Below are 19989 nucleotides of genomic sequence, written 5' to 3'. Positions count from 1 at the left end.
ATAGAGATCTTTTATTTTTTTATTAGGATATATTTTAGTTTTATTTCGAGCTTATTAATACGGCTAACGAACTTATTAAATTTTTTTTTTTAGTTTTACGAGGTACTATTTAGTTATATATTTATTATTATTCTTTAATTAGTAAGATTAGATAGGTTATTTTATAAAAAGGTTTTTAGTTCTTTTTATATAACTTAATTTATTATAAACCCGGGGGTCTTTTAGTAGTTGAAAATATAGTATATTTAAGAGGTTTTTATACTATTACTTAGGTAGCTAACTATATATATTACTTTATTACGGTTTATTTTTATTTATTAAGCTTATAAGTTAAAGTAATAGTAATAATTAAAGAGGAAGCTTTATAAATCCCGTACTAATTTATTAATATATAATAAGTTAAAGAGGAATAGTAGTTTAAATATAAATATTCTATTTATAGTACTTATTTAAATTAAGAAGGAGCTAATAAATAGGGGCTTAAATAGTACGAACTTATTATTTTATTATTATTTAAATAGCGTTTTAAATACGGCTTTACTTATCGAACTATCCTTAGTCCGGGGGTTTACGTTCTTATTTATATTAAAACTAATATCTAAGGCTATTATAACTAAAACCGTAGCCCTTAGTATAGAGGCCGGGCTATTTAAAGAGCTTTATAAGTATTTTAAATTTACTTATTTTTTATATAGGTACTCTTTATATATTATAATAAGGATTTTTTTTTTAATTATCGTTCCTATTCTTATAGTTTTATTAGCTTATTATTTATTATTTAGTTTAGGTATTAGTAAGTAAGGGTAAGAAGTTTATTATTTTATCTAAAATTCGTTAATATTCTTAGTAATGCGGTTTTTTTATATTATTATTATGTTATTCGTCTTTTTACGCTTCGTTCTTATATTATTTATTAAAAAGAAGGCGATTTTAAAGGGTTTAATAAAAAAGAGTTATCTTTTTATTATTATTATAATACTAATTATACTCTTTTATTATATCTCGTTTTTATTAATATTTTAAGCTTCTAGCCTAGTCCTTTTTATAAATAAAGATTTTAAATTATTAATAAGTATATAATATAAAAAAGAAGCTTATAGAGGCTAATTATTATTAAGGTTTAAAAAATAAATTATTAAAATTTACCCTTCCCTCGAGGTATATTACTAGCGCTTTATATATACTTAAGCTGCTCCTTTATTACTTAGTCCCCCTCTTTATACCCCCTAAGCTATCCCTTAACCGACGAGGCCTGACCGGCGAGGCCTGATAGTTGCCGTGCTAGCTGATGTCTTTTCCTTCGTTCTGCGACCCCCCAGTGCCTTGTTCACAAAGGCTTTTGTCCACTCCAGAAATGCATCATACCGTAAGCATGTACATTAGGGTCTCTCATGGCATTCCGACATTCGGCGAAGAGAACTTCCATCTCGATCTTACTCCATCCCAACATCTGAAAGTGGATTGCACCTACTACTGGGAAGAATTCTTCGCAGGCGGTGCGGTAATACATGCCAATTAGTCGCATAATTCTGAGAAAAGGAGATTGTTAGTGCGTCACGAATCATATGTTTGGACTTTCTGACGGCACCTACTTATCCCTGGGCCATGTGCCATACGGTAACTTCACTGTGTGATGTTGGATGTTGACGAATCCGGCCTGCTCCAAATACTGCCGTCCAAACACAGCGGCATGAGAATTTGTCCCAAACTTCGCGAATGCTTCTACGAGATGGTTCGTGAAGCGGACAAGGGGCCAGTCAGAAGGCATCGTGCCATCGTCACAGTGAACTTGGCCGTCAACATCCTGAAGTTCGACCCAGCCGCCGGGCTTCATGTGCCTACACGGTATAATTAATTCGAAGTACGGGAGAGGTGGAGATTTGAAGCCAAAGAACATACTCGAATGCATTCCGTAGCAGGCCAACGGGTGACTTGAGAACGGGCACCATATTTCGTAGGTGGACAAAGTCAAAATTTGTGCCGTTCAACCAAGTATCCTCAACATCATCTACTAAGAACTTGACATTCGGTGGTACCCAAACGGGCTGGATAGGGCTCAAGTCGAGGCCATGGATCTCCGCGCTTGGGAACAAATCGCCCACTATTTCCTCGGTTAGCTGTTCTAAATCCTTTCCGCGTATTCTTGTTTCTCGGAGAGAGATTCGGATAACTTTACTCACTCTCAATTGCCCAGATACCAGTTCCCGTGCCGAGATCGATAATTTTCTGTGGGTTATCCCCGATAGGCGCAAAGTAAAGCTTCCCATCCGTGGCTTCCAGCATCATCGCATGCAACATGTCCTCGCGGTTCTGCTCCGTCTCGTCGTTGGGGATCGGGTACCGTCCGTGCCGGAACTTATGGTAACGCCGGCCGTGCTGAAAGCTATGCTCATAGACACTAGAGTTCAGGGAGGTTGAGTCAGTCCTTTGACTCCTGTCGTCGGCTATTGACGATCCGTCAAAGACGCTGGGAGTAAATTCATCATCATCGTCGGTGCCGCCGGCCTCGAGGGGATGTTCGGCGGAGGGCCCGGCGAAGCTTTGTACAGGAGGGCCGGAAATGCTTGATTGGGCTGGAATTGGATCGGTTGATGTCGTCGTTGTATCGGAGACTGTCGTCGTCGTCGTCGTCTGCTCCGTGCTTGAACCGCCAGCCGTAGGTGCGGCAGATGCTGACGCTGCTGTCTCTTGTTACTACCATCCTTCTGATAAGACGCGATCCGACGCGACAATTGTGATATCATTTGTTGTTTCGAGGTTTTAACTTCTATAGGGCCATCCCCGAAATCGAAAAGTCAATTCAGCTCACCATCATCGTCGCGTCGCGAGCCCTCAGAAGGGCCCCTGCTAGGGCTTCCGGGATTGCTTGATGTGCCCATCGTAACAGCACGGCTAGGACCTTCTTGAGTGTATGCACTCAAGCTACCGCCGTACTCGGGCCTTTTGGGCTTAGTCCGCGTGAAACTCGAAGCCTCGCCAAGTTCTGTGAAAGTGTTTGGAATGAGGGTGAGTGAGAGAATGACAATGTTTTGGTTGAGACTTTGCGTCGTAATCTCTAGCGGCCCTGGCTCCGAAGTTCAAGCTACCCTAGCCTGGATGACCCATGAATCGGACCACCCGTCAGTCAACCTAGTGAACGGGAAGACTGTCCGAGTCAAGAGTGTGGAGGCGGGGTTGCTGAAAAAGTGCGTCCGGGTGCGCTCAGAGGTCTAGGCTTCTCATTCGTGCAGGGGATTAAGGTTTGGAGGATGGAATGTGTTTGTCTTACAGAGTACTCTTCCTCCTATCCTCTGTATGCTGGTTTCAAGGGACCCGACGAGATCGTGAGACACCTGGACTGGCGTAGATAACAGGAGAAGGCCGGCCAAGAAGCAGGCGCGGCAGGTTTAGATAGCTCGCGAGGAAAATTATCCGGAAGGGGTCCATGGCTTATGAGCGACTGTCACGAAGGCCCCAGAAATTTGTCGGCCTGAGACACAACGCATACCGAACGCTCAGAGCATCTCGAAGAAGCTTATGAACGCCAGCAAGGGCAAGTGATGTCTTCCCCGCTCCTGGCTTTCATTGACACCGATGAGGACATCGATCAAGGCTATACGAGAGTGCGGACAAGCAGCGTCGGGATAGGGACACGGGAAAGGTACATTCCTCTTCTGCGGTTTCTTCTGCGATTTCTTCTGGACGGCGACGGACCGCTACAGCGCTTGCGCTACGATCGTAATTGTGGCACCGTCCACCTGCCAGACTGAGATTGAGAGAGGGGAATCAAGTCATTCTTGCCGTCGGCTCTGCCATTGATGACTGCAGCATTACCATGGAGCCTGTAGGAATTGCTCCCTTGAACACCAGTACCTTAGTGCTGGTGGGACAACTGGTGGCGTTTATTGGGTCTCGTTAGGGCAGTTCAAGCCGGTATCATCCATTCCCAGGTGCCCGGTTATCAGGTTGATGACTCGAGTCGAGGACTGTTCTAGCCCTGCTAGGCCACTTCTTCCCACGCGCTGGACGGCCAATCCTCCGTATCCCAGTTTACTGTCGATTCTTGACCGCTGAGTTACAGGTTCCCAGGTATGAACCTCAGCCTTGAGGAAACACGTCCGTTTTCGACTGAATCTCCATCGCTCGTCCTTGTCAATCGTATTCCATTACTGAGACTCTTGCGTCCCAGTTCCCTGCGGTCATCGAATGGTTATTCCCCTCTATACATTCGTGTTTAGTGGACCAAACCGTCTCAGAATACAAGCAACGTCATTATCGGATTGATCGACTGCGTCTCAACTTCCGAATCCCCATGAGAGCCAAGGACCATTCGTGTGCTTTATCTCCTCAAATACTCAAAACCATCGACCTGCATTGCATCCGAGGTGCGTATCTACCCACAATCTTTCGCTGTACCTATAGCTGGCAGGGCTGATATGTGATGAGTCGCACTGCGCCCAACTGCATCTCGCTCTACCGGGAAGTGGTAGCGGAGCTGATCGCAAAAAGCAACGGATGTTCAGGCCTCTATGCAGTCTCAACCCACACTGACCCCGATCTCCGGTGGTCGGCAATCAGATTTCCGATCCGTCTGCGCTTATCATGCTGTGTGACTCTCGGCGTACGAATCCACCGATGAATTAGTATTCAAGATTGAGAAAAAGGAAGGGAACTCCATGACAAGTGCATCCTTTTGATCATGACTCTGACGGTCAAAGTCGATAGATATTAGTCGAAAATGATTTGTAGCTTGCCACGTTACTCAGACCTCGCAGCGTGCAGCGGGGAAGCATCAATTAGCTGCCGGCCGGCCTGCTGCCTCGAAGGGAGCTTTCTCCGACCCTAATGCGTCCGTTGCATTCCCACCTCTGCACTAGGCCCGGATACCATTTTCGAACTCTCGTGTACTTGAATTGACAGAAATACCCCAGCTCGCAGCCGGTTCAGGTGCCCACCTCGAGAGCACTTTAGTTCGATGTGGGAGCTCGATTGGCACGAACCCTCAATTCAGACCCCTAACCACAAGGATTGCTCCAGGTTCGGTGGCTCTCCAAACTTGAGCATCAGTTCGGCCTTCGAAGCCAATCGAGATATTGAAGATCTATACAATGCTACGAGTCAGGGCTGGTCGCCGACTTAAAGCTCTCTCATTTCACAGTGTTCTGTCGAATGCGAATTGGTGATTTACTCGATTCCTACCTCATCCCTGATTATGTTCATTTGAGATTGTCATAAGGTAAGCAGTGGAAGGACCGATTTTGATGACACGTGATGTGCTGCCTCATCCAAGGCCTGTAAGACGGAGGAATAGAGGCCGCCTGAAATCCGGTGATGGCATAGTTGTGTATTGTCGAAATGAAGAAGTTGCCAACAAGTTTCAACAAGGGTGCCCTCCTAAATCTATCGAATTGTTTTTTTCTCCACCCAATAATTGAGCAGGGCAAACCAAATGAAGAATCGCTACTTGCTCCCAAGATTAAGTATCAACACCAATTAAAGTCACGTATACAGGACTAAATGTAGAATTTTAGTTAGATGAAATTTGCCAACTATCTTTCATATCGACGAGTCAAGTGTATTTACAGGTCTCAGTCCTAAACTTTCACAACCTGATGAATTAGTTGCCGTGCGACGCTAGATTTTTTTGACAATAGTAATTACTTTTGTCAATATGTATTACCTACCTTGTCTAGATCCGTGCGAACAAATGACGTGAAAACATCCCTTAGCTCTGCGCGGGATCTAGCAGCCGTTTGGTAAGGTGCGTCAAGCATAGTACAAGTTTTACTTTGAACTCACGGGGATACACTACCGATCTTCTCCCGTGTTGCTGTAGAAGTTCCCCCGACAGTCGCCAATCTTATATTTCGGGGCTGGGGAGTCTTCTGGCGTCGTTGATGGAAGCGGGCTGGGCAATGCCGCATTGGTGAAAACGCCATCGCATGACTGGGCACAGCGGTCAGACTCTGGTCAGGAGGTCAATAAGTCCTGACCCTCAATCTCCCGAGCGGAAGTAATCGGGCCTCACCCGACTTCATTGAAGATTTGTCCAAATCGAGCTTATTTTCTCACTCATATACAATGCGGCGGTTCTTTGAGGCATAATCAAGATGTTCACTTCAGACCCTGCAGTATCTTGTGTTCTTGACCAATTATCACGACAGACTTCGCTATAATACAGTCTTCATTCTTGCACATCATGCCCTATTTCAAGCGCAACGAGAACATCTCCATCTATTACCTCGATGAGGGCCCGCAAGATGCACAAGCTGTGCTTCTCATTCCCGGCATTACCTGCGACCTCCACGATTGGAACTGGCAGGTACCCTTCCTTCTCACGCATGGCTTCCGCGTGATCACTCCGGATCCTAGGGGACAGGGACGTTCATCCGCTCCGGCACCTACTCCGGACATGAAATCATATCCTGGGCCGAACGCTGACCCCACCATCATTGACTACTATCCGCAGTCCGCTGCCTTGGACTTCATCGCCCTTCTGCAGCACCTCGATGTCTCCTCTGTCATCGTCATTGCTCATTCTCTCGGCACGGCCGTGGCGTACCACTTCGCAACTGTGAGGCCGGATTTGACGCGGGCAATGGTAATACTTGACCCGCTTCACTCGATCCCAAGTGAAACAGTGGACAAGTATCTCACCGATCCTCTGCAAACTTTGCAGAACCTTGCCATGCTCTTTGGTCCCGCTCTATATCCGCCTTCGGTCCCTGCTTGGCACTTGACCTGGATAGGCAGACGTCGTTTGGCCGGAGATATGAACGTCATCTTGGCTCAGTCATACGCATGCCAAGTTGACCCAGAAGCAATTGGGAGGCGAGAGGTCTCCGCGGCTCAACACGATGGCAAGATTAAGTGCCCACGGTTGACTATGGGAAACAGCGAATATTGGGTGACAACGGAAAGAAGCTATTTGTCTCCCAGTAGTGAGTTCGACGAGATACATCTCGTAGAGGGTATCGGTCATTGGTTTCACCAGCTCAAGAGTGAGGAGGTCAATGGGTATATCCAACGCTGGTTTGAAAAGATTGGGCTGATTCCAGTGAAGGGAGACAACGAAAATGTTGAGGCCTAGCATGGGCGGCTTTGGTATCCATTGTATTATTAAACGTCCGACAGAAACAACTCTACTTGACCAAGACAGCGCAGCATCCCATCGACTGTTGAATGACGTCGATACATAAGTACGTATCGTTACTGAGAGGTAAAACTAACCCTATGTTGTTCCTCAATACTCCAAGATATTCCCACCCCATTCCCTCCCAACGCACCCAACCGAATTACTTCGTTGTTGGAGAAAAGTGGAAAAATATGTACCAACGTCATCCAGCCCAGTAGTTATGGGATATTCCCTTCTTTAATTACCTGCTACGCGTGGTCACCAATGGCGTATCTGTAAGCGTGTCGTATGTGATATTTCCCGTTCGTCTAATTATTCTAGTGTATATGCGAGATTCATCAAGAGCGGTTATGCCACTTTGTTTCAAGACATCTTCAACAAAAGGACCGTGAGAGGATCTTCAGAACATATGCGACCATGCTATTCTCAATGGCTGAAACGGAAATCCAATCGCTTATTGCCTTCGTCCTTTGTTGTTTCCAAGTATGCAAGTCTCTGCTCTTCCGACATACCTTCCCAGATCCGGTCACGTCTCTTGTTCCGGTACACATAGTAAGCCTTCACCAATGGGTAAAGAACCAAGTTCATGCAAACAATACCGAGAAGAGACCTATTGCCGCGTTTGTACAGTGGCGCATCGTCTATTTGTAGAGTTAGTAAGTACTTCGACTTCGTGCATGTGCCATATCCAACTGAGAGGCTTACCAGATCGGTAAATGTTGGAAGAAATAATTCCATCCGTCTGTACAAACATGTTGTAACAAGCAGCTTAGACGGTTCTTGACCGAACTGTGTTGGAGTTGCGACTGTTCCATCCGACCTAAATTGGAGTTAGCAATTGCACAGCGATTGAAGCCGATAACAAATCAAATCATTGCGTTTTGTCAGCCGGTATTTGTTGAGCTTACTTGAATAGGGTGAGCTGAAATCCAGTTAGTTTCAAATATTTGACACAACAAATTTGAATGCACGTATGAAGGAAAGCAACTTACGATTCGGATACATCAGAAGCAACGTGATGACGGAGTAAAGAACCCATCTGTTGACCCCGGATGTGTCGACTACATTGAGGTAGATCAAAAATGGGAGTGCCCACACCTGACCAGACATCGAGACAAAGGTGAGTTCGCCGATGACTTCGCCCAGGTATGTGATTGCCAGCATTGTGACCACTATCGCACGTGTCAGTCTCCCAGATGCAGTGGTTTTGAAGATATGTAATATGTCCTTACTGTGACCAACGGTCCACGGAATAGCGAGGAGATTCGCTTGAAAGGTGTCGAAGCCGAGGTTCTTTAACGTCAGGGTGAGGTACTGTGACGGGGGTGTCATGGGAATCTGGAAAGTGAGGCCCAGGATGTACAAGGGCCAGAGATCGTAATCTTTGAGGCTGTCCCAGAGCAACCTTGGCGTGATTGGCTCGCGGTTGTGCATGCTGCTCTTGCTTGGGTCTTCGCGCAGAACTCTGTTGACAAGGATAACTTCCTCTCTGTGTCTTTTGTTAGTTCGTTCTCTGGAAGCACACCGTGCCAGAAAGCACTAGTCAAACTCACCTTTCAGAGAACCAACCCTTCTTCCCGCGAAACCAACTTGCAGTCTGACAAGGGCCAGCTGGCATCAAAAGGAAGCCGAAGATACCAATGACCAGTGTCAACAGCCCTTCAATGAGGAATAACCATCTCCATCCAGAATGTCCTTGAACGCCACGCATGTGGAGCAATCCATACGCAAAGATCGCAGAAAGAATATCCGCGATACTCATGGCGGTCCAAAAGAAGCCAAGTCTCAGCGATAGCTCGTGATGCTTGTAGAAGTACGACAAATAGAGGATGATCTAGTCATTGGATGTTAGTTGGGAAAACTTTATGGGAAGTCAGTTGGAATAGGTAGAGACAGCTTACATCGGGGATGAATCCCCCCTGAAGCAGACCCAGCAATGCACGGCAGGCAAGGAATGAGTCTCTTCCGTTGAGCCAGAACTGACAACTTGCTACGATACTCCAAAGGATCATCTGTGCAGGGATCCAGCGATCGGGGCCAACCCATTTGGAAACAAGCTGAGATGGCAACTCTGCGCAAAGAAACGCAAGCTTGAAAACGGTGTTTCCGAGGTTAAAGTCTGTGAGCTTCGTCAGTGATTATCCATTTGCGACACCAATACTTGTAGTTTACGACGTACCATTGGTGCTCATCTTCAGATCACCCAGCATATTGTCCGTGTTTGCTATGATAGCCACGTGTTAGACCTGTAATTGCGGATGTTGAGATGAATCGAGCGCACCTTGGCTGATATTTGCTCGATCCAGTTCAAGCGCCATGAACATGATACATGCCCATATCATAATACGTATATCGATCTTTCGAACTTTTCTCAGAGTTAATAAAGCACAAGCGCACCGCAAGTAAGGTAGTTGGGAGAAAGGGTAACTTTACTCACCCAAAGCATACTCCTCGGCCCATGTCCATCGAGCAAGAGGGTCAAAGCGATGGTAGTTCTCCCTGTACGATATTGAACGGATTAGAAACGATCCAGTTCTGCGATATGTATTTTGGGCATTCTCAAGACTTACCAGTCTTCTCGTGGATGATATTTTTCGGCCGAATCTGGGTCGTCAAAAACACTCGGCTTTATGGTAGAGTTAGCGGTTTCTCAAAACGTGCATCTAAACCCAGGGTTCTGCATACCTGAGTAGCGACGGCGAAAGGGTCGAAATCTTTGTTTCGCTGGAACCAAAACCGTTTCTCCTCAATGGGAGCCCCGAGAGCCGGGATGCCTTCAAGAGATACGGCAGATTGGTCTGCCTCCCCCTTTTGGAAGGTATTCTTTGCCAGAACAGTCGCCATGATTACTGACGATGATGTCGTCCTTCCGACTTGGTGTTGAGGCTGAGTGATGAGTGCCGGATATGATGTCTCCTCGGAGCTTCACCTCAATGCTATATAAAGCACTGTAACGAAGAAAAGACGGGTCGGCGGATCTCGTCAGAAATTTCGGGATCGTGGATCTCATCCGCCACCGGGACTTCACGTTCATGCTAGACTAGGTATGCTGCGATGGCGAATGCGATCCACAGTATCACGTTGTTGCAAGGGAGACAGGCGCAGGCGTCTTCTGCGGATGTAGGGATCTGGATCTCGGGTCCATCTTATCCATATAGCAATGCCCAAATACTTCCCAAGGGACTCGCGAGAGAAATCATCCTTGTTCTCGGATTTCTAAAGGGTGCGTGGCTTGTTGGGGGGGAAAATAGACTTCGATATACGGGAGAGCAGCTAATGAAGTAAGACATGCCCGAACGGACGATCGGGAATCTCTCGACATCAACGTGGTTGACCTACAATTACCAGTATTCTACGGGACGAAAAGTTGGCCCACTATTTTTGGTGAGTGAGTCTCAAATCTGCCATCATTTCCATGGGTATTGCCGTAGAAGTAACGGTGGAAATGCCTGCCTACATCAGCTCCTTTCACCTCTCTGCTGTCCTCACCCTTGGGCAAACTCCATGTATGTACTCCCACTCGCAGGGAATCCTACAAGTTTCTGCAAATATCTGAAAGCGTATCATCCAGGGCGGGCGTCGGACGACAGGTTACCCTTTCAGTCTGAGCTCGCCTGCATCCTTGTCTGAGATGGGGTGGAGTGGGGGTAGCCATCCGAGGTCGCTGTGCAGAGTATCAACTCTCTCGGTCTGGATTCTTCAGCTCACTAGAGAATAAGAACCGATGAACAAAAGCAAGCGCCGCTATCGCAAATGTTACGGCTGTTTAATGATTATTCAGAGGTCCCTTCGAGTCTGGGTTGGGCTGCGTTCTGTGAGCTCGCCATAAGCCAGGGATCTGACGCAAGACACCACTCCAGACCCTTATCAATGCAGTTAGGTTCAGACCCAACTGCGCAAAATAACATCCAAAACCACATCAAATACTATCATCTATCCATTAATCATTCTGATGGAATATCTGCTAATTCTTGTGAATATGAATATCGTCACTTATTGGAGTGCGGGCTGACAAAGCATCTACGCGGGCTTGCATCAGCTTGCCCCCACGGAAATCACCAGCCACCAGCAGTTCAAACTAATGCATATGCTAGGTATTCTGAAGTAGAAAGTTCTCCTTCTAATCGAGGAGCTGAAGGTTATTCATGAAAGGGTTGTTCAAGAGGTGAAATAGGCGAGCAATCATTGGCCAATCCGGTGGGACGAAACCTTGATCACATCATTCTTGCCGGATCCACGCCATTGTGTAAAGGGGGTGATCAATCACGAAATGGGTTCGCTGTCTTTCACCATCCCAAAGCGCCTCTTAACCTACGACCTGTACATAGAATGCGGGGAATACCCGAGCGATTGACTCTCACCGGATGTCGCTTTATCGGGAGTTCAAAGTCGTAACCGCCGACAGGATGTCGCGATAGCTTGCACCTCACTACTCCGCATCATGAGCGAGCCGGCCGACTTATAAAATGGCATTATTTACGCCGGTTGGGAGAAGAAGAAAAAGCAAATTAAGAGACAAAACGATCGATCGCATATACCATCTGGATTCAAAATCTGAAGCATTCCGTCAGCTGAAGTCATGGCTCCTACAGCTATTGACACCGAGGTACCTCTTCATACCAGCACCAAGACCTCACTTCCGACCCCACTGAAGTCATCGAACTCATTGGAACAATATGAGTCCTTTGATGTAACCCCGAACATTGGTCGCGAGTTCCCAAAGGCAAACCTGGTTGACTGGCTCAATGCCCCCAACGCCGACGAGTTGATTAGAGATCTTGCCATCACAAGTAAGTCGCTGCAGTCAGGAATGAGTGTGAAGCGGCGAATGTAACTGACTGTGTGGTCCAGTCTCGCAACGTGGCGTCGTCTTCTTCCGTGCTCAGGACAACCTGACCAATGATCTGCAAAAGCAACTAATCCTCCGATTGGGAGAGCTCACCGGCCGACCATCCGACTCCGGACTCCACATCCACCCGGTCCTTAACTCGGAGCGGGAACTGGGTGGGGCTGACCCGGAGATCAGCACTATCAGCTCTGTGCAGCACAAGAAGATCTACCGCAAGCCTCTGGAAGGTGAAGAGCTTAGCCCAAAAAAGCAGTCGACTGCACAATGGCACAGTGATATTGCGTTTGAACCTGTCCCGGCCGACTACTCATCTTTGCGCCTCGTTGAGCTCCCCAAGACTGGCGGCGGTAAGTAGAGCACGCATGATAGGTCTCGAAGTCACCGAATTGAAGCTAAAACAGCATAGATACTCTTTGGGCATCCGGATATGAGATTTATGACCGCCTCAGCACTCCATACCAGAAGTTCTTGGAGAGCCTCACGGTCACTTTCGAACAGCCTGGCTTTGCAGCCGCTGCCGAGCGTGGCGGCTTCAAGCTTTATGATAAGCCGCGCGGCAACCCGAAGAACATTGGCAGTATTCTCAAAGCTGTCCATCCCGTTGTACGAACGAACCCTGTCTCGGGTTGGAAGAGTGTCTTCCCTGTTGGCGGCCACGTGAAGCACATCAACGGCGTGACGGCGGAGGAGAGCAAGCACCTGTTGGATTGGTTCCTGGATATCTTGCAAAAGAACCATGATATACAAGTCCGCCTCAAGTGGCAAAATGCTAATGACATCGGTAAGTTGCTTAATCTGTGACTATGGATGAATGTGCAAGTAACTAAAGAGAATTGCAGCCATTTGGGACAACAGAAGCACATTCCACACAGCAACCTTCGATTATGATGAACAAGGAGAAAGATTTGGAAACCGGGCGGTCGGAATTGGTGAAGCGCCTTACCAGGACCCCAACAGTAAGGGACGTCGTGAGGCATTGGGACTCTCCTATGTGACCGGACCTTGAACATGAGCTACAAAACTGTCAAGTACTTATGATATCTTGGACCTGAATATGATGATTAAAGCACACATAGGTGAAGCTAGTTGTCCGAGACATCGTTGGATAGACAGGGTGGAATGCACAGTCCTGCGACTCCTCAAGAATACCCCTACTACAATTCTCCGGGGGGTCCTAGAAAAAGGTCTAGTCTGTAAGCCTTCAAAGCGTTCCCCCATACGCGTGTGCTCGTGACTCAGCGGTTAACGTTAGTCTGCGCGAGTTAGTCAACGAATCCTTACGACAGGTTCGGCAGAAGCACCGACCTTGACTGCCGATGAGACGAGCTACTTGCATCAATCTCATGTATTATGCATGAAAAGCTGACGTCACTCGTCTTCAACTTGTCGCATTAGCGCATACGATTAGATCCTGAATGTCCAGCATAGCAGAGCGCAGGTCTTTTCAATTTTATTCGCGGGAAGTAGTCCTACAAATTCGTTCTTAGATGTAGAATTTGCATGCCCTGAAGGTGGAATTGCATACTAATCTTGTATAGCAAGTATGCCTAGCGGCATCGCCCCATAGGCTTCATAGTACCCGGTCCAAGTCTCTCTAAAGCTGCTTCTCGTTCTCCTTGCCCTTTGCCTCCTTCGGTGTGCTGATACCAATACCCAGGACAATCAGGATCCGAACCAAGACCATCGGCGCCGTCGTGAAGAAAGCAACGTAGTCCTCGACAGTCCACGTGGATCTGTCCAGCCAAATCTCCCAGCCCCCGACGGCTTGCGCAGTACCGTGGCAGAAAGCAGCGTCGCTCAGAAGCATACCCGCACAGAGAACGCGCCAGAGAGTGAGGTCGTCGAATACCCGCATGACTACGCCCTCGGTGAACGCGAAATGTAGCCAGCCGCCGCCAAGCTGCGTGTAGATGAATTGCGTGTTGGGTTCGTATGCGAAGGCGTTACGCGTCATTCCGGCGAGGTATTGATTCGGTGTGTGAAGAACCATGACGGCGCCGAGCAGCGCGAAGACTGGCTCGAGGGTCATAATGATGAGTCGGTAGATGCCTGGGACTACGGCGGAGCCCTTGATTGTGATCCGTTGAGAGGCCATGGTGTTCCAGTCGTCAGATGCAGTCCGCGAGAAGAGAGTTCTGTGATTCTTCAATGGATGGGGTGATAGTATTTTCGCGTCTGAGAATTTCGCGTCGCAATGGCAACTTGATGTGTCGTGCAGGGCAGCAAATGCAAGTTTGGGGTGAGAATTGACCGAAAATGCGATGAAAGACGCAGCTTTAGCACTACTAGATTGCATCAAAGAAATACGTGCCGGTCACTAGCTTTATCAACCACTGATTGTCGAAGCTTATCCCAGCTCAATGAAACACGTACTCGGATGCGCCGGCTGCGGGGTGACTAGATTCCGAGACGAGCAGTGCCATTGACCCTAGCTTGTACGAAGCTGCTGAAGGGCACGCACGGCCAATGTTCAGTGAACTATGGAGTACATAGTGCAATTTGAGCATGAGTGCAGAGGCCAACAGTTGGTTGCTTGCTACGGCTAGGACTGCTTGATGATCCTGACTTCTTACTTGTGTTTCGTGATACAAGGCGGGACGTGGTCTTCTGCTGCGAGAGGTGCAAGGCCTGACCGATTGTATCATCCCGAAGTGAGACGGCTTGCTTACGACAGAAGCCTTACAATAGTGAACATGTAACGGGTCGAAAGTTCCTCCGACTTCTTTGAACTAAATTGTGTCCATGGCCTGTGCGGTTTAAAGTTTGAATTCGCTTGGGACTTCAAATCTCGAAGATGAGCGAACAACTAGCCAGTTGAGTAACCGTACGTTGTCTCTCTCATCATACTTGTGCACCTACAAGCTCATCATCTCTTTCAGTTTATGGCAGAGTCAAAATGTAGCAACGCTGGCCTTTTTGATTTATCAAAAAGTCAAACATCACCAGAGAGGCTATGGAGGCAACAGGCTGTGTCTCAGTTGCATGTGGATCCATCATGAAAGTTTCGGCTCCCACTTGAACCATTTCTACCGAAATGATCTAGCTGAAAGCGAGAATCATGATGGCTGGTTGCGAAAGGCCTGTGCGAACCAGTTGTCTCTACGTATTATTATTGGAAAAGAAAAATGGAGGGGGAAAACTTGGAAAGTGCTGGAGAGCCCACGACACTCAATTATTTCGAGTAAGAGAAATGCTGGAACCTTCCGCTCGCTATCGTGTATACATAACGTGAGAATCAATCGTGCTCTGACCACAACAAAGGGGCTCATCGATCCACAGTCTGATTCAGGTCTGGGACTTCAACACCGACTGACTGGCCTGAGACTTGGTGTGGGTAAGGGGTGTCAGACCATCAAGAGCTTGATGCGCATGGCTTGTGCATGCACAGAGAGACAATGATATGGCTTGAGCATTTGTGAGGGAGGCTTCGGGCATTCCCTATAAAATTAGCACTCTACACATATGGAAATCCTGTGCAGTCTTTCGTAGATAGCTGGTGAATGAATTGCAGCTTATGATATTGATAGTAAGCTGACGATCCTTGGTCGCGACTATCTCTCATACTACTGGCGATGATTCAGGGTATTAACCACCGTACTGGATGACCGTATTGACGGTCTACTTCTTGTCGGTTTTGTCAATTTCCCCAATGCTTTCATTTCCTTCAGGATGGAATTCCACTTGTCCAGATTCCAAAGTTGTCTCTCCATCCTGAGATCCTCGTTTCTGTTCTCGGAAGACTAGAAGGCGGATACCAACCACTGCAATGATTGCGGCGATTATGAAACCAAACGTTGCAGGAAACCCGTATCCTGAACGCCAAAAAGTCATTAGTAGTCGTTCGTGCATAGAGCTCAAGGATGGCCAATCAAGAACGTGCTCCTGCAAGTTGTAACTGATACTTGATGCTCGCGACTGTTGATAGAGACAAAGTAAACGTCTTCGAGAACTCACTAAAGGTTGGAGCCATGGTTTGCGGGAAAATGACAAGGGGAAGCCATGCGTCGACGGCATATTGCATTCCATTCATACTACTGATGACCAAAGCGCGCTCCTCATTGTCGCCGGCACATATTTCATTCGCCCAAGTGTAGCTGAAAAATTGCATGTCAGCCCGGAATCGGTCTGAGATGTAATATTGCATGATGTCCAGGGCAAAGACTTACAAAACCGCCGTCATGAGATGCACACTGCTCGTCAGGAAAGCAAACAACTTCAGCTGCACGATTTGCGGCCAAAAAGCCAAGATGCCGTTTGGGATCAAGGCCAGCACCTACGAGGATGTCAGGCTCAATCATGCTGCAGAGAAGTTCTTGATCTTTGGGATCGTGGCGTACCAATGGGCAGATGATCAATGCAAAGCGGCTTCCCGTGTAGTCCGACAGGAACCCCCAGAGAATGATACAGAAAGCACTGATGAGCTTTGACCCGGTTGGGATGACATTCCTGTCTACAACCGAAAATTTCTCTGCCTTGAGCCAGATGGCGAAATATCCACCCGATTGGCAAGATTCACCGTAGAGCTGATGGTAAGTTAGGTCTCTGTAATACACATGATGCCGCGTTTGAATAGGAGTGGCTTCTTACGACGTAGCCCAAGACAAAAGCGTACTACCTCCACTTCAAAAGGACTCTTTTGAAAGTAGCCAAGGTGACTCCTGCAGGTGCCGCTTTACCAGCCTTCGTTACTCGATCAATGGCTAGCTCGCATTCTTTGGCGGTCAGAAACTTCGACTTGGTCGTGTACGGTGTGTCCGGTAAGACGAATAGGGTCGCAACGCCGACGGGAATCGTCATGCACTGCCACATAAGATTAGCAACTTTGTCCAATTCTTGTCCAATGCCGACTTGAAGAGGCAACTTGAAGTAATCTCACCCCGCAGACGATGTACAACCATCGCCACCCTGCGTGGCCATGAGCACCGTCGAGGCTCTTGTATACTGCTGCTTGCAGGTATCCACCAAAAGCCGATCCCAGAGGAGCGGTCATATGAAATATGGCGACTCTCTTTGCAAGCTCAGTCTTGGTGTACCAACTTCTAAGTACATAAAGTAAGACAGGAAAGAAAGAGCTTTCAAAGAATCCGACAAGGAAGCGAAATGCGTAGAGCTGGTTAACGTTCTAAGTCCCTGCCTGGGCAAATGTAAAGATACCCTGAAGAACGATAGTATCGGATTAGAAGTCCAATTTGACCGCGGCATACAGCCGACTGCGCAGGGGCTAATTAGGGGCCCTATTTATAATTATTATAGCTAGCTTAACCTACGGTTAGAACCTCCTTTTTATACCTACGTAGATATTTAAATAGTTTAATTAATCTCTTCGTTAACTACGGTTCGAACTAACTACCCTATAATAGGGATACTAATACTAATTAGTAATTAAATTCTATTATTATAAATTAGTAAGGTATTTTATTATATAAAAAAGACGACCTCTTAATACTATACGGGATAAGAGATTCGTGCTAATTAACCTTATGGAAGTAGATAAAAAAGGAGGCGATTCTTAAATACTGCACGGAATTAAATAATCGTAGCCCTTTATTACTTACGAGAGGTTAACGTTTACTACGTTAAACTATACTAATCGACGGAACCGCTTAGGTAACTAGTATTTTACTATTATTTTAAGTAGCCTTTTTTATTAAATAACTTCCCCGCGGCCGGCCCGTAATTAGAAATTAACTAGCTAAATTAGTAAAAGGAATTCCCTATATAACGACTACTTACCTAATTAACTAACATAACGAACGGGCTTAATAATATAATATAAAAGAGTACTACGCGATCTAAAAAAAAGATCCTTAAGTATAGTAATCTTTTTAGTAAGCGTAGTAGCTATTAATATAGGAGTTATAAAGCTAAGAAATTTACGGTATATAAAAAGGTTTATTATTATAAAGATCTTACGGATCTAACTTTAAGGCCCGCGATTTAGACGGCCTCCTCGTAGCCCCCTTAGCTACCCCCCGGGTATTTTATAAAAATATAGTTAAGGGGACGGTTTAATAAGGGAGGAGGGGATTTAGAGATTATAATAGCCTCGAGCTACGAGTATTACGAATATTAGAGGTTAGCCTAGGGAAGGAGACGGCTAGCCTAAAGAGAAAAAGAAAGTTATTAGTTTAAAAGAGGGTAAGCGACCTCCTACTAGAGTTTAAGGGAAAAAAAGAGAATTTTTTAGAGGGCCGTTAAGAGGCCCTTTTTTATATTACTAGCTCCTAGCGCGAGATTACTAATTTTAAGAAATTAACTAAGTAATAAAAAGAATTACTAGCGAATAATAATTACTAAATTAGCGTAATTAGTTTATAAAAAAGACCGCTTAGGAAACTATAAAATAGGGTACTAAGAGGCCGTAAGAAAAAGGATTTTTAAAGTATTTAACCCTAGTTAATACGAGCGTAAATTATAATAAGTATTTTTAATAACTGCGCGACTTTATAAGAAAAAGGACTTAACTTTACTAACTATACTTAACTACCCGTACGGCTCTTTTACGAGCCGCCCGGCGTCTACTTTTAACTATTATTACGGAATACTACCCTAGAGGAAGTAAGTTAAAGAAGGAAGTAATTTAGAGATTATAAGGAGTACGAGGCTCACGAGGTTAGAAGTATCCAAAAATAGTAAAAATCAGTAATTAATAAAGATCCCGAGACTAATTACTTCGTCTTCTTATAGTAATATAAACGTCTACCGCTACTAATAAAAAAGGGACTACTAAAACTTACTTTTTTATACTAAATAAAAAGGGGGATTTTAGTAGGAACGATAGCTAGCGATCTAGAGGGCTAGTAGTAGTTACTAAAAATAGTAAAAACGAGAGTAATAGCGAGATAGTAAGAGGAAGCGGGAATCGCCCAGACCCTAACGAATTTATTAAGTAATAAAAGTACGGGTTTACTATAACTAACGCGCGGATTAGATATATCTTTATTAAAATTAAATACGCTAGCGACTACTAATATAAGTATAAACTAGAGTATAACCTCTAGCGAGTTAGGGTAAGGAAAAAGAGGAAGAAACCCGATCTTAAATAGAATCCTAATCCCTTATAAGTAAGTAAATATTAACCCGGACTATTAAGGAACGTAAATATATAAAATTGCGGATTAGCTTAATAGTAAGTAAATTAACGCGGTATTAATTTATTTAACTAAGGTTTATAAAAAAAAGGGGCTATAGGGGCAACCCCTATTCTATAAAATCGCAAACGACCTTAGCTATTAGCTAGACGAATGGTTTATAAGCGCAAGCTTAAGAATTATAAAAGCGGTTAATAAATTCCTTTATAAGCAAGGGGTATTACTAACGCAATTATAATTATAAGAACTTTATAAAATCCTAGTAGCGACGATTATAGAGGAGGAATTCGTAATATAGACCTAGGCATAAGTTAATAGGGCGTATAATCGCTTTAATAAATTTAAAAAAAGGGTAAATAACTTAGATTTCCTTCTTATAATTACTAACGGTAATTTATTGTTATAAAAGGATATATAAAGGTAAAATATAGTACTAAAAGTATAATAATTAACAATTCTACCTATTTCGATCTATAGCTCGTTGCTATTATTAATATAAAATTCGGTACTAATTAGTTAATAAAAAAAGAGGTAGACTACTTAAAGTTATTAATAATACGTAGCGACGTAAGGATCGTATATAAATACTAAAAATATAATAATAAATACGAGGTAATTTATAAATTTTAAAAAGATCTTCTTAAAAGAGAAATTATACTCTAGGGGGAAGTACGAGGTCTTATAAAAGACCTTAACAATATTCTATAACTATTATAAAAAAGTCGGGATTAAAAAATACTAGTACTATTTAGTAATTAATATCGTACTCGTAAGTAAGGCCTCTAATTATTATTATAAAGCGGTACGTAATCTTAATTAAAATAACTTTCTTAGTATTATTAACGTAATCCGAAGCTACTTCGAGACTTATAATAAGAATTTAGAGCTCTTATTTAAGCTACGAGCGATTTCTTTTATATCTATAGCTAGGATAA

The 19989-nt window shown here is 45.1% G+C and overlaps 6 protein-coding genes across 6 annotated transcripts; 2 read left to right on the top strand and 4 right to left on the bottom strand.

The window, feature by feature from the left end:
- Window positions 1-1231: 1231 nt before the first annotated feature.
- CLUP02_17957 (methyltransferase) lies at window positions 1232-3426 on the bottom strand (the record flags this gene model as incomplete). Its single annotated transcript, XM_049296861.1, has 7 exons — window positions 1232-1266; window positions 1366-1529; window positions 1593-1838; window positions 1900-2101; window positions 2181-2678; window positions 2810-2983; window positions 3333-3426. 7 exons carry the CDS (start codon window positions 3424-3426, stop codon window positions 1232-1234), a joined length of 1413 nt encoding a protein of 470 aa, XP_049138085.1.
- A 2752-nt stretch (window positions 3427-6178) lies between these two features.
- CLUP02_17956 (uncharacterized protein) lies at window positions 6179-7069 on the top strand (the record flags this gene model as incomplete). Its single annotated transcript, XM_049296860.1, has 1 exon — window positions 6179-7069. One exon carries the CDS (start codon window positions 6179-6181, stop codon window positions 7067-7069), a length of 891 nt encoding a protein of 296 aa, XP_049138084.1.
- A 471-nt stretch (window positions 7070-7540) lies between these two features.
- Window positions 7541-10124, bottom strand: CLUP02_17955 (phthalate transporter; the record flags this gene model as incomplete). Its single annotated transcript, XM_049296859.1, has 14 exons — window positions 7541-7755; window positions 7820-7856; window positions 7905-7934; window positions 8023-8036; window positions 8107-8286; window positions 8347-8603; window positions 8668-8948; window positions 9016-9233; window positions 9294-9338; window positions 9396-9479; window positions 9552-9613; window positions 9685-9740; window positions 9800-9987; window positions 10064-10124. The coding sequence occupies 14 exons, from the start codon at window positions 10122-10124 to the stop codon at window positions 7541-7543; spliced, it is 1728 nt and encodes a 575-aa protein (XP_049138083.1).
- A 1569-nt stretch (window positions 10125-11693) lies between these two features.
- CLUP02_17954 (TfdA family Taurine catabolism dioxygenase TauD) lies at window positions 11694-12969 on the top strand (the record flags this gene model as incomplete). The annotated part of the gene is made up of 4 exons (XM_049296858.1): window positions 11694-11904; window positions 11966-12310; window positions 12370-12744; window positions 12836-12969. The coding sequence occupies 4 exons, from the start codon at window positions 11694-11696 to the stop codon at window positions 12967-12969; spliced, it is 1065 nt and encodes a 354-aa protein (XP_049138082.1).
- A 588-nt stretch (window positions 12970-13557) lies between these two features.
- CLUP02_17953 (uncharacterized protein) lies at window positions 13558-14386 on the bottom strand (the record flags this gene model as incomplete). Its single annotated transcript, XM_049296857.1, has 2 exons — window positions 13558-14098; window positions 14337-14386. 2 exons carry the CDS (start codon window positions 14384-14386, stop codon window positions 13558-13560), a joined length of 591 nt encoding a protein of 196 aa, XP_049138081.1.
- Window positions 14387-15831: 1445 nt separating this feature from the next.
- Window positions 15832-16953, bottom strand: CLUP02_17952 (pantothenate transporter liz1; the record flags this gene model as incomplete). Its single annotated transcript, XM_049296856.1, has 5 exons — window positions 15832-16057; window positions 16130-16236; window positions 16301-16413; window positions 16640-16763; window positions 16840-16953. 5 exons carry the CDS (start codon window positions 16951-16953, stop codon window positions 15832-15834), a joined length of 684 nt encoding a protein of 227 aa, XP_049138080.1.
- Between the last annotated feature and the right edge of the window lie 3036 nt (window positions 16954-19989).

Source organism: Colletotrichum lupini, chromosome 10 (genome assembly GCF_023278565.1).
Source record: "Colletotrichum lupini chromosome 10, complete sequence".
Taxonomy (NCBI): Eukaryota; Fungi; Ascomycota; class Sordariomycetes; order Glomerellales; family Glomerellaceae; genus Colletotrichum; species Colletotrichum lupini.
Note: the sequence above shows the minus strand (reverse complement) of the source record. Positions and strands in the feature narration are given on the sequence as shown.